This window comes from Saccoglossus kowalevskii, chromosome 16 (assembly GCF_978046115.1).
Source record: "Saccoglossus kowalevskii chromosome 16, keSacKowa6.1, whole genome shotgun sequence".
NCBI lineage: Eukaryota > Metazoa > Hemichordata > Enteropneusta > Harrimaniidae > Saccoglossus > Saccoglossus kowalevskii.
This window is the reverse complement of record NC_140656.1, coordinates 21,028,356-21,043,741: the sequence shown is the minus strand read 5'-3', so window position 1 is coordinate 21,043,741 and position 15,386 is coordinate 21,028,356. Positions and strand designations below refer to the sequence as shown.

General features: G+C 37.8%; 1 protein-coding gene across 4 annotated transcripts in view; it reads right to left on the bottom strand.

The window, feature by feature from the left end:
- Window positions 1-916: 916 nt before the first annotated feature.
- Window positions 917-15,386, bottom strand: part of LOC100370809 (chromatin remodeling protein domino-like) — a 46,736-nt gene continuing 32,266 nt past the window's right edge. For all 4 annotated transcript variants that reach the window (XM_085491207.1, XM_085491209.1, XM_085491208.1 and 1 more), the window contains 12 exons: window positions 14,109-14,144; window positions 11,892-12,048; window positions 11,414-11,640; window positions 10,801-11,028; window positions 9,362-9,498; window positions 8,618-8,780; window positions 7,449-7,643; window positions 6,713-6,880; window positions 6,287-6,479; window positions 5,882-6,021; window positions 4,994-5,146; window positions 917-4,760 (listed from right to left, as the gene is read on the bottom strand). In XM_085491207.1, coding sequence (XP_085347333.1) covers window positions 3,567-4,760; window positions 4,994-5,146; window positions 5,882-6,021; window positions 6,287-6,479; window positions 6,713-6,880; window positions 7,449-7,643; window positions 8,618-8,780; window positions 9,362-9,498; window positions 10,801-11,028; window positions 11,414-11,640; window positions 11,892-12,048; window positions 14,109-14,144 — 2,991 coding nt within the window. In that variant the 3' untranslated portion in view covers window positions 917-3,566. The remainder of the gene's footprint in view (window positions 4,761-4,993; window positions 5,147-5,881; window positions 6,022-6,286; window positions 6,480-6,712; window positions 6,881-7,448; window positions 7,644-8,617; window positions 8,781-9,361; window positions 9,499-10,800; window positions 11,029-11,413; window positions 11,641-11,891; window positions 12,049-14,108; window positions 14,145-15,386) is intronic.

Here is a 15,386-nt window from a genome sequence, read left to right as displayed (position 1 = left end):
AGACCCTTTTTATTCTTTCCTACGGATTTTACGACTCTAGTAAAAATATTATATATATGTGTAAAACTTCGCCGAGTCATAGGGCAACAACCCAATCATTAGTAATGACTTGCGGCTCCTCAATATCAAACCCTATGTATTGTACAACTATAAATTATACCCAACGAGTTCATCTATAATATATAAAACTAGACAGGGAACACCATTAGAATATCAGAGTGAGGAAATTTTCAATGTAGCCCCACCCAGTACAGTCCTGCAGGTTAGCCTCCTTGCGCCCAACTCCGCCCACTGATACGTTAGTGGTGATGCTCAGGAGGCGGCCAACCTGCAGTACTGTACTCGTGGCTACTCTGAAATGAGATTCTACTTGGGGCTAATTTCAAAGATGCTTTTTCGGTATCAAATGCGAGAAAATGATTTTTCTGTAATTGACCGTTATTTCTACTGTTTCTAATGGAAAAATTTAATGAATTCATGAAAATAAAACGTCATTGCGATGAGTTTTTAAAAATGGTTTCTTATGAGCTAGCCATTTTCAGGAAGACAGAAAATGTGAAGTTGTCGCCAATTGACAATCTGTAATACGTGCAGTTCTGTAAAGTAGACACCGGAGCTAAACACTTGGCAAACTAGTTCTAGGGTACAAAATTGAATCTAAAAAACCCACTCAACAAATATTCGCTACTTTGAGGAATATAGCCTGACAATGTTGCGTTCTCCACTGTGTGGGGTCTGATGCCCTTCGGCCGGCGAGGGTGCCACTCGTGCCTATACATCAGGCTAGTGGGAATCTTGCATTGAAAATGTAATAAGTAGACACTTGAATATTGCCTTTAAACCACTCCATCGGTCCTGGTAAGACAGGAAACCATCATGGTATATAAATTGGTCAAATGACAACACTGAAGCAATATTTTGTTAAAAAGCCCAACTTTAATACAACAAGTTTGGTATTATAGTTAATTTTACAAGATGGAAAAACAATTCCTTTCCATTAACATTTTTTAAATACAACATTTAAGGCAATTAAGGTGACAACAAACTATTCAACACTGAATGAATGCCATTATTATCATCACATTATGCATTGCTTAATCAGATTGAAAATGAAATGCATTTTCCATGCGTTGCTATGGGACACACATCCAACATGTGGCACGATAACTATCTGATTGAAATGAGATGTAATGTACAAGCACTTGAGACTATCAACTTTGGTTGGTTATTCGCTCACATATTTGACAAAATCCAATGGGACATCTCGTATGTGAGCAAACTGTGCTTGAAACGCTCATTGGACGTCTAATATTAGGAGATTTGATCAAGCCTCCATATGGGAGTATACAAGATTGAGGTGCAGCTCTCACAAACAAAAAATTAAACAAAAAACAAATTCTAAGCCGATTGTGCAGTTTTCGCGATGAACTTTTCAAGTTGACTTTCTGCACTATAATGGGACACTGGTAAATTGCACACTGACAGGGCATCATGGATAAGAATAATGGCTTCAACTACGGTACAACTTTTGCAATGCACATGTATATTTATCATCACCCCCCAATTAGGCTAAAAAAAATTGGCAAAACATTCCCTGTGATGAGTGAAACTGACAGAAATGAAATGCATGTGCTGGAATATGAATCAATCCCAATGCGTGTTGTCATGTAAGCGTGATGTTAAACTGGGGAGGAAAGCAAAATAACTGGCATCTCATTCAGCATTTGAAGGGGGAGCAAGATAACTTGTCTTAAAGATTTGGGTCCCTTACTGAATCAAAAAAAACAACTTTTTTTTAAAATCGTGCCTTAATTGTATTATTTCATCTTTGTAGGCTATGGCAACGTAGTTTTTATCTTGGTTATATTTCTATGATTTTCATTCAAATCACCTACTGCAGAGGCCTAAATCAGTAGCTGGGTTTTATCTCCCTCATTTCTTTCGCTAAATTAAAACCTGTATAATACGCAATGTTATTAACAACCTATTATTTCCTTTACAAACCACTGAATGTATCTGCAACATCAAACATGTCAAAATTACTTTTCTGGCACACATTATCTACTAGTTCATCATCCTCCTTCCAATCTTTGTGTTTTGGTGGGTGGGAACAAAGTAATTTCTCATCAACAGCGCTAGATACTTTGGCAATAATCAGGAACTTGTGCGAGTTATATTTCCCAATGTTGAGGAAATTCCATTGACATTTCCAGATCATACAAAAAAAAGATATTTCTCTGACTTCTGGATTGAAAATGCTGGCCACAAATAATATGATTGCCTATTTCTTGCAGTGTTTTTGCACATTTATTCAGAGAATCCCCAGAAAGTGGTACAAATGGGACATCCTGGATGAGACTACTGCCAAGGGATAAAAAAAACCATAGTATTACCTTGTACAAATTCAACTGATTACGAAGTAAAAATTAAGCAAACTCACAATTCGCATAAAATAAACCGACAGTCAAAGCACCTTAACATCAAGTCTTTTGCAGGGCATCAAGGACTTGAATTTATCCGATTTCACTATTTGAATATATTTGCTATTGTCTACATATGGGTAGACACACAATGTTGTGTTACATTGATTGTATTATATCGAACAATCAACCCAGCTGTCTAAGCTTTCAATTCCCACTCTACAACTCGCGACATTGGTGAATTACTGGATTTTCCGTAGCATCTCGGCAGGTCCGTTCTTGGCATATCCTCAGTATTACGGTAACAAATTTGAAAATCTTGCAACATTGGCCAGTGACTAGTCTTTGTCAATGATCATAACAGTAGGCATACTTAGTTATTCAAATTCCCCACACTAATGTTTAGCGATATTTAAAATGGGACCAACTACCACTCCCCAGTGAGTTTACATATTCTCCTTGAAATTCAGTGAAGAAGCTGGCAGAACAGAATTAGGAAATTTAATCAAAATACAGCAATAATGATTCCACCTATCAGTACCCAGCATAGAAGAAAATCTTGTATGACTTTTGAAGACATCTGCCAAAACCAGAGAATTTGTTTGGTATGAATGTATTACACTGCCTGAACACGCAAACACGTTTGAACTTTGACAGTACCATGTGATTATTTTTTAACCAATAAACAGTTTGAATCACATGGTAACACCCCCAACCCCGGACTGACCACACAAGGATAACACAAATGGTATAATTGCAAGATGACGGCTTCAAATAAAAAACATTGTAGAGAAGTATGAAATCAAAAATGTTGGAAAAAATGGAAAAATATTTACAAATGTGTCTATTAATGTACTCTTCAAATGGGTTTTCAAATAAATACATACAAATCATACAGAATTTTAGCTAGTGTACATGCAGGAAAAAAAAAGTATTTCCAAAAATGAAAAAAGTTGGAATGGTTATTCTCTTAAATTATTAACTACAAAGGTAGTATTTTACTAAATGATTGCAAATGTCAAACATATCAGACATGGCGAGTGTTTGTCACAGCACATAGTATTGAAAAATATATCCACCAACAACTATTTGGCTGTATTTTGTAAATATTACAAATACATTTTTTTTTTCTTTCTTTTCAAATGTCTAATGTTTTGGAGGATTTCTGAGTCTCATAGCATAAGGTGATGGCTTTGCTGCCTGTTGTGGTTGCTGCTGCTGCTGCTGTTGTTGCTGCTGTTGTTGCTGCTGCTGCTGCTGTTGTTGCTGCTGCTGCTGCTGTTGTTGCTGCTGCTGCTGTTGTTGCTGCTGCTGCTGCTGTTGTTGCTGCTGCTGCTGCTGTTGTTGCTGCTGCTGCTGTTGTTGTTGTTGCTGCTGTTGTTGTTGCTGCTGCTGCTGTTGTTGCTGCTGCTGTTGTTGCTGCTGCTGCTGTTGCTGCTGCTGCTGCTGCTGCTGTAGCTGTAACTGTACTTGTTGCACCCTCACAGGCTGTGGTGTAACTTGCTGTGTTTGTGCTTTGTGCTGCAATGTTTGATGCACCTGAGGAGAGAGGTGCTGTGTTGTGACAGCTATAACAGGCTTAGCCGGAGTGGTGATAGTCATTGTGGCAGTTGGCGGCACACTAAGCGTTGCTGCACTACTCACGTGAACAATCGAGTGAGAAGTTGCAACCATAGGTTTTGACACTGCCATAGCTTGCTGCAGTTTAGCCAATTGTTGATGTGAGACAATGCCAGGTGATGACGTCACAATGGTGGCTGAAGTGGGTAGAGTGGTGATTACTGTGGAAGGTGCCTGTGAAGTTACTGTCAAAATCCCACCAGTGGTTTGCGAGATGACCGGTATCGACTTTGTAATCTGATGCACAGTAACAGGAGAACCTTGCAACTGTTTCTGTTGCTGTTGCTGCAACTGTTGCAGCTGTTTCAGCTGTGCCTGAGTTAACGGTGGCTGCAGTTGTGCTTTAGTCATCGATGTAAATTGTACAGTTCCTTGATTTTTTGTTAATGCTTGCACCTTCTGGGCATGCTGTGCCTGTTGCTGCTTTTGCTGCCGAAGCAGGTGCAAATGTCGAATCTGTTGCTGCTGTGAGGTTAATGTGACTGTTGCTTTTTGTTGCTGCGGTTTAGTTACATTCACGGTTATTCCACCAAGAGAGAGCGAGGTGCCAGTCACAGAAACTGGCGCTACTGATTTAGCAGCAACCAGGGCTGCTGATTGAACCTTTTGCTGCTGTTGATGCTGTTGATGCAGATGCAGAGCTTGCCTTCTCTGGAGCAGAGCAGTCATCTCGGCTTCAGTCACAGTCCTGGTAGTCTTCAGTTGCTGCTGCTTTAATGCCTGCAAAATACAGTATTTCATTCAAAGACAAGTCAAAAACAGTGTAGGGGTTGTCATGGAAATTTTATCAGAACAAAAAACTAAGTGGTAAGTTGTATTAAAACAATTGTGTATTGCTTATGTGCCAAATTGGTCAAACAAATCAAAAAATGGGCGAGCAAAAATTAAATTGAAGTGAAGAAGACTAATACCAATCAGTGACAGTAATACTGAAATCAATCAGCTGACTTTACCTGTATCTGCCGTGCCTGTGTTGCAAGATGTGCTTGCGATACACTGGTTACCACTCCAGTACTAACAATTGTCACTTTTTGTGTTACTGGATGAGCTTGAGCCTGACCTTGATGGATCTGAAGACGTTTTATTTGTTGTTGCTGCTGCTGCTGCTGCAAAAATAGAGAAATTATCGTTAAACTAAGCTAAAGATATAGCGGAAACATTACAGCAAGTGGGACAGCAAGTTGACAAACGAGCAGCTTCTTGGTCGAGATAGCTCCAATTGCTAGCAATGCACAGTTCAATTACAGAATTGAAGATATCACAAAATGAACAAATCTGAGATCAGTTCACATGAGATGCACCTACATGTACAAATATCAAAGCCATCAAACTTGCAATTTTCAACAAGAAGTCAAAATATCACTTTTTACCAAAAATGAAAAAAATATTTATCAAAATTAGAGAATAGAATATATCATCATGAAATAAACAAATCTAAGTGAAGTCTACCTAAGATACATATACAGCAACTATCAAAGCCATCAGGCTTGTAGTTTTTGAGAACAAGTCGAAAAAAGTAAAAAACTGACACTGGCGACGACGGACAATCACTCATATGAGCTACGCTCGACAAAGTTGACAGCGGAGTTTAACAAGTTCACGAATTGGCAGACAGGAGATCAGAAAAAAACAGTTGGCTTTTCAAAGTTGCTCGCTTTTTAGATTATTTTGCACATGTTGGAAATACATCCTTCTTTCTCGGTAAAAAAGAATTAAATATGAATGACGTATGCGATTTTTGAATGATTTACTGTGATCAATTTTGATCATGTTGGAAACGCATCCTTAATAGCCACCAAATGTGCCCAGCCCATTGCATAAAACATTGCACATCTTCTCACCTGTAATCGCAACTGGACATTCTGTTGCTGCTGCTGCTGCTGGGCAATTGCCTTGCGCTGTAACTGCTGCTGTTGCTGCTGCTGCTGCTGCTGCTGTTTTATGTAAGCTACTTGGGCAGGAGTAAGGCTTTTGGTGCTGCCTGTGAAATGTAAAGTGAGTGTTTTCTCAGAAGAGAATGCATGTCAGGGGTAAAACACATCCGCACGCAGGCAATAATATATTTGCTATTAGAATCACAGATAAAAGCAAAAAGGTAACCTTGCCGAATCCGCAATGTGGTTCCACATAGTTTTTACTAAACACCGGATTGGAAATGAAGCTTAAAAATTACTGGGCCAACAGCTATTTTTCAGGCATATTACATCTTTTTTCATGTCACAGGTACAAAGACCACAAACTCTTACCTGTAGTTGTGACAGCAATTCTTCCTTGTTGTAAAGCAGTTACTGGGGAAGCAACTGCAGTAGTTATGCCACCTGTACGCTGTACTTGCCCTGCAACTACTGCTGCTACCTCAGCTGCTGAAACCTGTATAGGTGTTCGGATTTGCTGCTGTCTTGTTGCACCAACAATAGTTGATGGAATAGTACTTATAGTCTACGAAAAAAAAGGTGTTTTTATTACTATTATTAAAAACTAATTTGCCACAAGGGTCAAAGATTTCAGTTTTTAGTAGTATGAATAAAAATATTCATAGAGATTAAGATTTCGACAAATATCGCCATATATTTCAATCCATCTATAGGATACTAGAAATTAACTGATGTAATCTGTTTATCATCACTTTTAGAGTATTTTGGTAAAGCTACACGATTTTGGGTAAAACTTACTGCAGCGGTAACTTGACCCGGAAGTGATGCAGTTTGACTCATTCTTTTATTAATGTTGGCAAATGTAGTGCCAGCTCCCACCGATGCCACACTGCCTGCAGTGTTCACCACAATACTGTTGTTACCGGCTGCTTTCACTGGCGGTGTTCTTGTAAGTGGACCAGTTTGCTGTGTACAACCATAAACACGAGTCAGGTACATGATGGTTCAGAAATAGCAAAATGTCAACCACAACAGGAAGGCAATGGAAATATTGTGTGGCATATTAATGATACACCATACGTTATAAGGCAGCACCAGTATTTACACAGTAAGATTAAATTTCAGTCTTGCTCAGGAGCCGCCACATGTAATAACACATTCATTCCTTGAGAATCGAAATATTCCATATCGGAACGATGGCTATGGGTGAAACTTTTAATTTGTTTTGCCATACAGAACTTGACTTTTAAAATTGTAATTGACAAGTGTGCCCTCTCAGCTGATACGATGTGCCACTGACTAGTTGTGCTAATTCACTGGCACGTCATTGGCACAACAGGAAATTATACATTGATACAATAATCTATAGTTATAGAATTCGGTGAAATAAAAATTCATATTTTATGAACAAAGTGGTTAGAGGACACACTGCTATGCAGTAATAAAAGCTTTTGTGAGACAACATGTATATAAACTGCGTATATGCATGAGGTAATGATATCCACTCAGGATGACATTGTAATAGGTAACATACCACAACCGTTGTTGTCGTTGCTGTAGCAGCTACCGGCACGGCTTGAGCAACCTGAACTGTTGCAGTTGGCTGAGCCTGTTGGACTTGAGCCACTTGCTGCTGCTGTTGAACTGCAGCAGCAGCAGCTGCTGCTGCAGCTGCTTGTTGCTGTTGTGCAGCAGCTATTCTCTGTTGCTGTTGCTGTTCTGCTGCAGCCTGAAAACATTTGGAAAATGCACACAAGAATTATTTACCGAAAAGGTTCATGCAAGAAATCTAACTGGCATGCCTTAGCAAATGGACTGTTTTCTGTTCACTTTGAGATCCCTCATTATGCATGAATGATGAAAGCAAATGTTGACAAACACAGTTCCTGTTATAGTAATATAGTTGGAACATAAACACGTCAGAAGTATGGATCCAGAAGATGATGCTTGATTATGATGATCTTTTAAAGATTAAAATGATTGACATCTCGTAACTGATTCTCAAGCAAATACTTGTCCATGTTGAGAAATATTGATCTGGAACAGCATTAATTTAAACAAAATGGCCACCAGTCAGCATGATGTAAAATAAATATATAAAATTTTAACATAATCAGCCAAAGCACATCAGAGATATGGCTCTAAAAGTGCATTCATTTAAACAAAATGGCTGCGAGTCAGCCATATTGAATCCAATCTGAAAAATAAAATGACGTGCATCAGGAACCCATAATATCTAATGTATGTACAAAGTTTGAACAAAATCCATCCATAAACGCCAAGATCCAGTTCTGTAGAGCCAGAAATGCTTGATTTTTTAGCACGAAAATGGCTGCTATTTGGCCATTTTGAATCAATACTCAACCTAATATATCTATGTCATGATGTATAATATATAAAATTTGAACATAATCAGTCAAAGCATGGCAGAAATATGGCACGAGAACTGCATTCACATTGAGGCCGCCAGTCAGGCATTTTAAATCCGATCTGAAAAATAAAATGCCAAGGGTCCTATAATGTCCAACGTATGCACCAAGTTTAAACAAAATCCATCCATAAATGCCTGATTTTTATCACAAATGAACAGGGACATACAACGGACAATACTATCTGTAATTAGTATGTATAACTGCATACACAGCAGCAATGCAAGGCTGACATTATTGAGACCTTCATAAACAATAAATAAAATGTACTTACCGCAGCATTGGCTGCTGCAAGTTGTTGCTGTTTCTTCTCCCGCGAAATACGCTCAGCTCTGATGGCCGCCACTTGTACAGGTACTAGAGGTTTGTCATAATTGATACTACTGTCCAACAACACCGCTGCATGTTTGGGATTTTTTTGGTTTGGATTTTTTAATCTGAAATACAGATGGTTTGTATTATGTTACATAGATTATCGAGGAATATTACATTCAAATATTTTACAAAAAAATTCAAATTTGACAAAATATCTGTTCTTGATGCTAAATCAAGGTTTTTTTACGCAACAACATGCGACAGTCATCACACCATTTAGTACGAGTCCCTTATGATATATACAACACATCTCCTGTTGACGCCATTATATAACCAGTCATTTTGGCTATCCACGGAAACTTTCAGCAGATGATTTGTTATACAAAATCAGTAGTGCTTTAAAGCGAGAGGGTTGTCACCTGCGCACGTGCGAGAATTAAGTCCCAAGCGACAATAACATACGGTAATTACGCAAAAGCTCATGGGTAGATGCTTGTTTGTAAACAATGACACGCTATGGCCACCTGACGCATACATAGGTGATGACTTCCCAGCTTTAATGTACATTACTTTTGACCATTTTCGCACCACAATAAAAATCAATACCTCAAGATGAACTGGAAACTGAATTCCTCCACACACACACGTATTAAAGTTTGAAACAGCTCACTAGAAAATGACAAAAAAAAAAAGACTAACTTACACTTGTTTCAGAGGTGGTGTTCGCTTTGAAGCTGTGACTTTCACCAGGTCAAATTTACCAGACAGCAAGTTGGAGAAAGAAGAGTTTTGATCTTGTGAGAACAGCTGACTTGTCTTCATGGGCCTGTTATTTTTGGTCTGAAATCCAAGCAACTGCCATTATTTATGTTATAAAAACAAATTTACTAGAAAATGGACAATGTATAAACAAATAATTGTAATTTAGAGAAATTATACATTCATGTCTTAAGTAAAGTAATCCCATGTTTGCTTTTTTCTTAATACATAGGCTTACATAAAGTAAAAAATTTGTTTATCATCAATGTAAAACAATATTTCAATTATCTAGTGTCCAGCCAATGCAATGTTTTGTACGTTTTCACTTCTGATAAAGCTAATGGAGTATCGCCAAAGAGCAAGATGGCTGCAAATCTGTTAAATTGTTATGGGCATGTATTCACATTCTGTACAATATATAAAAATGGATTATATTCATCCATGAACACTAATTAAAAAAAAAAAAAAACTTTTCCCAGGGTCCATAGCACCAATAGCCAAATTATTCTAGACTTTTCTAGACCTTTTCCCAAACTTTCTTGCACCCCCCCCCCCCCCGAAAGACATTTTTACCCTTAATTTAGGCCAACATCACCAAAGCTTATCAAGTTCAAAGAAAATGGTAGTTCCCTGGAGAAAAACGGGCCTTTCTTAAATAATTAATAACTATGAAGAAATTTAAAAACTTTTCAAAGATTTTTTTATTTTTCTTGTAATTTAAGACTTTCCAGACCTCAAAAGATCAAAAGACTTTCAAAGGATTTTCCCAACGCCATGGACCCAGTTTTCATTTGATATCTTATTTTCTGCCAAATGTAAATAAAACAATACCACAAAGTAGTATGGGCACAACGCAAGGTGGCGATCAATCAACTTCTTTGATATGACAAAAGCAAAAATGTTAAGGAACAACGACATCTTGGATAGAAATTGCTAAACAATTGGATATGAATATTTTTCACTAAAATACAAACAGCCCCTTTGGCCTAAAATGATCAAATCAAATGCTGCATTGTGTTTGCAGAATGCCAAAGCCACTCATTTCATGCGAGAGATGCAATGATTGAGGGCAGGGTTATAGCCAGAAAATAGAAATTGCCTTTGTGATTTTTTGTGTATGATTTTTGGGTCTTTTCTAATTTTCTGGTAATTTACAATCAAAATTGGACAGGTTTGTAGAAATTTCCAGTCAAATGAAATTTGTGACTGTCTAGATAGGTTACTGGCTAAAAGCCTGCATGAGGGACTGTTATAGACCGTTAAGGCCTAGCGTTGCTGTTAAATATGCATGACAGGCATGTGTTTATTCAACTGTCTTGTCTAGTTGTTTCCGATTGACTATCAAATTACATTCATCAATTTTAATAAATGTTAAAAGCTCACCTTATAGATACCCTTGGATTTTTTCTGCTTCTTTGGATTGGTATCGTACAAAATCTTCCCCTCTTCTCGCGGCACTATCACGCTCTCGTATCGATTCTTGCACTGCTTTGGTGAACGGTAAATGCGACTACACGAGTTGACCACATCGCTTACCAAGTCCCAATTGATACAGTGACCTGGTGACACCACCGTCAGGTTCAGGGGTAGCTCAAGAAGAGTCTGCACCGCCTAGAGTGAAGGCAAGACGAACAAAACCATATGAATAAGAAAACCAGCAAAGCAATGGGAGTTTGAATTACAGAATGCAATTAAATTATTATAAATATTTATTTATTGAGGGTAGCCACATGCTCATCTCTGAGAGGGTGACCATGAGGAAAAGTTCCAGTCATCCTGTGGTAATTTGTAACTCGTTACAATGTTACTGTGATTTTTTTTGTAATTGCACACTAGAGTGATAGCTTGCAAGTATGGGTACCAAAGACCTAAATATCACAAGTGGGCATAATGTATTCACTGCCAAATGTTCAGACAACCAACATCTAAGATTCATGACATTGATTATACTATATCCGGTAATTTACCCTTAGATATATATAAAAATTCAACATACCTGTAATAAAGCCCAATCTTCATTAATCAGCCACTCAGGCTTGTCTTGCTGCGTATCAATGACTGGCTTATTGACTACAGGTATCGGTTTCATTGGCTGCTGCTTCATTAACGCTTTGATCTTTAGTTGCTTGGCTTCACGTCTCATCTTGATAATGGCAGCAGTTGGGCGGTCGAACAGTGATCTTGGCAAGTGGACATGCTCTCCCTTGAGAACCTTCTTATGACCTATTGCGCCAGAGATCAAATCAAAATCTGTCAACTATGAATGATGTGGGTCGACACATTTTAAGAAAAATAATTTCATGATGTCAATTTTTTTTTCACATCAGACAATAAATGCACAATGGCTGCAGCCAATGGAGAATTGATAGTTTTTAAAGATTTGGTACAATTTAGAAACGAAGAATCACCACAATGATGTGCATTACCATAACAGAAATGTCATTCAATGGAGAGGGAGGGAGGGAGTTTCTTACCAACTGAATCTAATCGTATTCTCTTGACACGTTCCTTCTTGACGTAACACTGTGGTAGTTGAGACTCCGACATGGGATTGCTCTCATACAATATACACATGGCTGTATCTATGTACACATCATTGTCATCCTGGGGAGGGGTTGGTGGTGCCCACATCTGGAGAGTAAACAATACAGTCATAGTTCAGTAACGTCAAGTAGCCTATCGGCATTAGGATAAAATTATCCACCAAGAAAAATATTACGCCAAATTCATGGGATTCTCAAGATTTAATGAATAAAAAAAAACGTTCATGAAAGGTGACCGTGATCAATAGAGGTGGCAAGATTTAGCAATGCTGTTAACTTTAAAGGTAACTTTAATGGATGGCCCAAACTGCAATCCATGTGTCAGTAATTCTGCAATTTTTTCCCTACAAATGACCGTGTTCATAAACAAATGAATCTCGCAATAGCAGATCCAATGCCTTGTTTAGAAAGATTATAAAAAGGCAGCCACATCCTCGCAACACAATTCTACAAAATGCCATTAGTGATAAATGTATACAGAACCAAAGAAAGCTTGTGTTTTTCATTATTAAACTAATCCCATCTGTGGACTACCCAGAGCATCTATGAACCAAATTTCAATGAAGTATGAGGATTATGCACATTGTGCAATTTCAGCAATTAGTATGCTCAAATTTCCATCCAAAACTAATGCATTGTTTCCAGGCACTTGTATACTAAGTCTTATTGAACAACAATTGGTATGCAATTAAAGCAAAAATAGTGAATAGATTTGACCCCCAAACCAATTAGGTACAGGTATTGTTCGAGGGCACATATGTACTAAGTTTCATATAGTGATTGTCAACAATAAATTAAAAGCCGAAAATTAAATTATGCAAATTAGGTCATTATTTTTTATGTATATAAATAAACCCCAAACTACGACGTTATTAGATCATTGCATTGTCTTGGAGTATTTATGTACCAAGATTCATTTGAAATAGGATGAGACCCGGGTTAATGATGGGAAAGCTGAAAACTATTATGCAAATCTGGTAATTTAAATGCAGATTTTAATGTAAAACCAGTAAGGTCTGCGCAATATCACAGACCAATGCAAATTTAGTAATTAATATGAAAAGATTTAAACCAAAACTAAACAGGTCTGTACATTGTCCCAGCACATTTGTGTACCAAGTTTCATCAAATCAATGAAAGTCAACCATGTAATGGTGTGAAGCTCCTAGAGGTTACCGCACAATGAGAATGGAATGAAAGGGAAATGTACATCTTCAGTTATTAATGAAGCCTGCCATTATGCATTGTAGTTGGCTGGCTCCCACCTCAATTTTCATGGCGAACAAAGCCACAAGAGGCGGTAACTAGTAATGGTTCCAGCATTATGATTGGTCCATCTAGTTCTCATTCTTTGTTGCATTTGCTTTGGTTACCAGTACCTGACGTTGAGACTCGTGTACAAGAACAGGGGTTTCTTTTTACTCTCAAAAGTTGCATAAAATAGTGATAAATGTCTAGGTAGGAAGAATAATTGAATGGATGGATGGATGTGGAATTATTGCAGTATTACACACAGACACGTTTATGTACGGAACGTTTTCAAATTACATCACTAGTCGCATGATTCAGAGCCCAGTGGAACAGTATGGCGATTAGTAGTGATCTGCGTCCGACTTGCCAGGAACCAGCAACATATTGAGGTACTCCAATGCCATAATTTTGACCAAGGTAGAACATTACTTTGTTTTTATCATCCAGGCTGTTTAGTCGCCTAGACGTTTGTGTTGGGCTTCTGAATTAATGCAGATGATTATTCCAAATCAGGTAAGGATTGATCTAGGTTCATACAACAATCTTTATACCAGACAAGATTTTATATTATTTCTGAAATGCAACATCTGAGTATTAATGTAAATTACAAGGCTTAAATTGCCTTGCTGCCCTTTAGAAAAAGATGCTTTATTATGTGGACATGTATACTAAGACAACATTGACTTTGATACTGTGTGCCCTCTCAACCCTCAAGTCTCAAGTCTCAAGCACATGGTTAATCAACCAGAAATGGCATGAATGCTAAAAAATAAAGTTTCATTGCCTTTCAACAGACCAGCTGTAATTTTTGGGGGGCTGGCAAAACAATTTATACTGTAACTTTTCCCTGAACAAGTAGTGTTTATTTTGTTATCAGGAGAAAAAAATTGTACTTACTGGCATCACAGCTGATGAAGTATCTGCTACATAAACCTGAAAAAACATGATTTTACACAATGTCAGTGTTCAGTCTTCTGCTGGCATCTTCATGGACACCAATAGTCTTATATCCATAGAAATCGCCGAGTTCACTTCAGTTTTTAGATTCACAAACAGGGGTTGGTTAACATTTTAACCACAATTGCACCCATCAAAATTTTAATAGTGCAGCGTTCTAATTTATGACCAACTTAACTGGCATGTAGTCTTGTCAGTAAATCAATTTTTGACAAATGTGGAAAACATGTCCATGAGAAGTAACAAGAGAATTTCAGACCCAAAGAGAAAATATTTGGTATACTCATTCTAGATTTCCGTAGATCAAAATGTGAGCCAACAGTAGGAAGTGCTCAGGAATTTGTGCCTTGATGCATAAATGGCAAATTGTCACTTTCAGTAGTTGTGCATAGAAGCTTTGATAGCAATACGACCAATTATTCTGATGTTTGCTTTTGGCCAGCATTAAATTTGTAAACTTGTCACGAGTGGTCAATATGTTGCTGCAGTTTTCAAAATATACCAATTAAATATTAATCACCACAGTGCATAAATGAAGGGATTGTGGTTTCCATGGATACAGGTATTCAGCTAATTATTGGAATGCGAGTGGACAGGACTGCCTTGATATGGAGCACAATTTATCTAAGAGACGTGTACTAATTGAGACTTTATGGTTGACATGTGTTGAATGCAGATAACCAACACTTGGCTATGTGATTAAATTTTTAAACATAAAAAATATGTAATATTGTTATTACAATAACAAGTAGCAAGTAGGGCATGTCCATATTGCCAGATTTTAAAATCACAAGGTCATTGTCCAACTCACTTTCAACTCGTCAAAAGTATGTTTTACATTACATTCAAGGCCTGCCGATCTTATTTTTTTTGTACTTTCATTTCACAAATGGTTCTGAGAAAAACGAGAGAGTTTTAGAAAATTGTCACTCAGTCCATATTCTACATGTTCAATGAAGCATAAAACTATCAAGGCAGACACCCCCCCCCCCCCCACCACCACCACATTGGAGTCCTTCAACTCTCCGCATACACCATTCCTTGCATGCATCCATGACGATCGCATGGCCCTGTACTTGAGATGGCAATGGGTAAGAGTAGCTGGACAAGTGTGTCAACAGACAGAAATGGTGCCAATCAAACTGCGAGAAAACAAAAATCAAATCATCTATACCCCAATAATTTATACTTGTCTCAGCCAAATACACTGGCCCATGC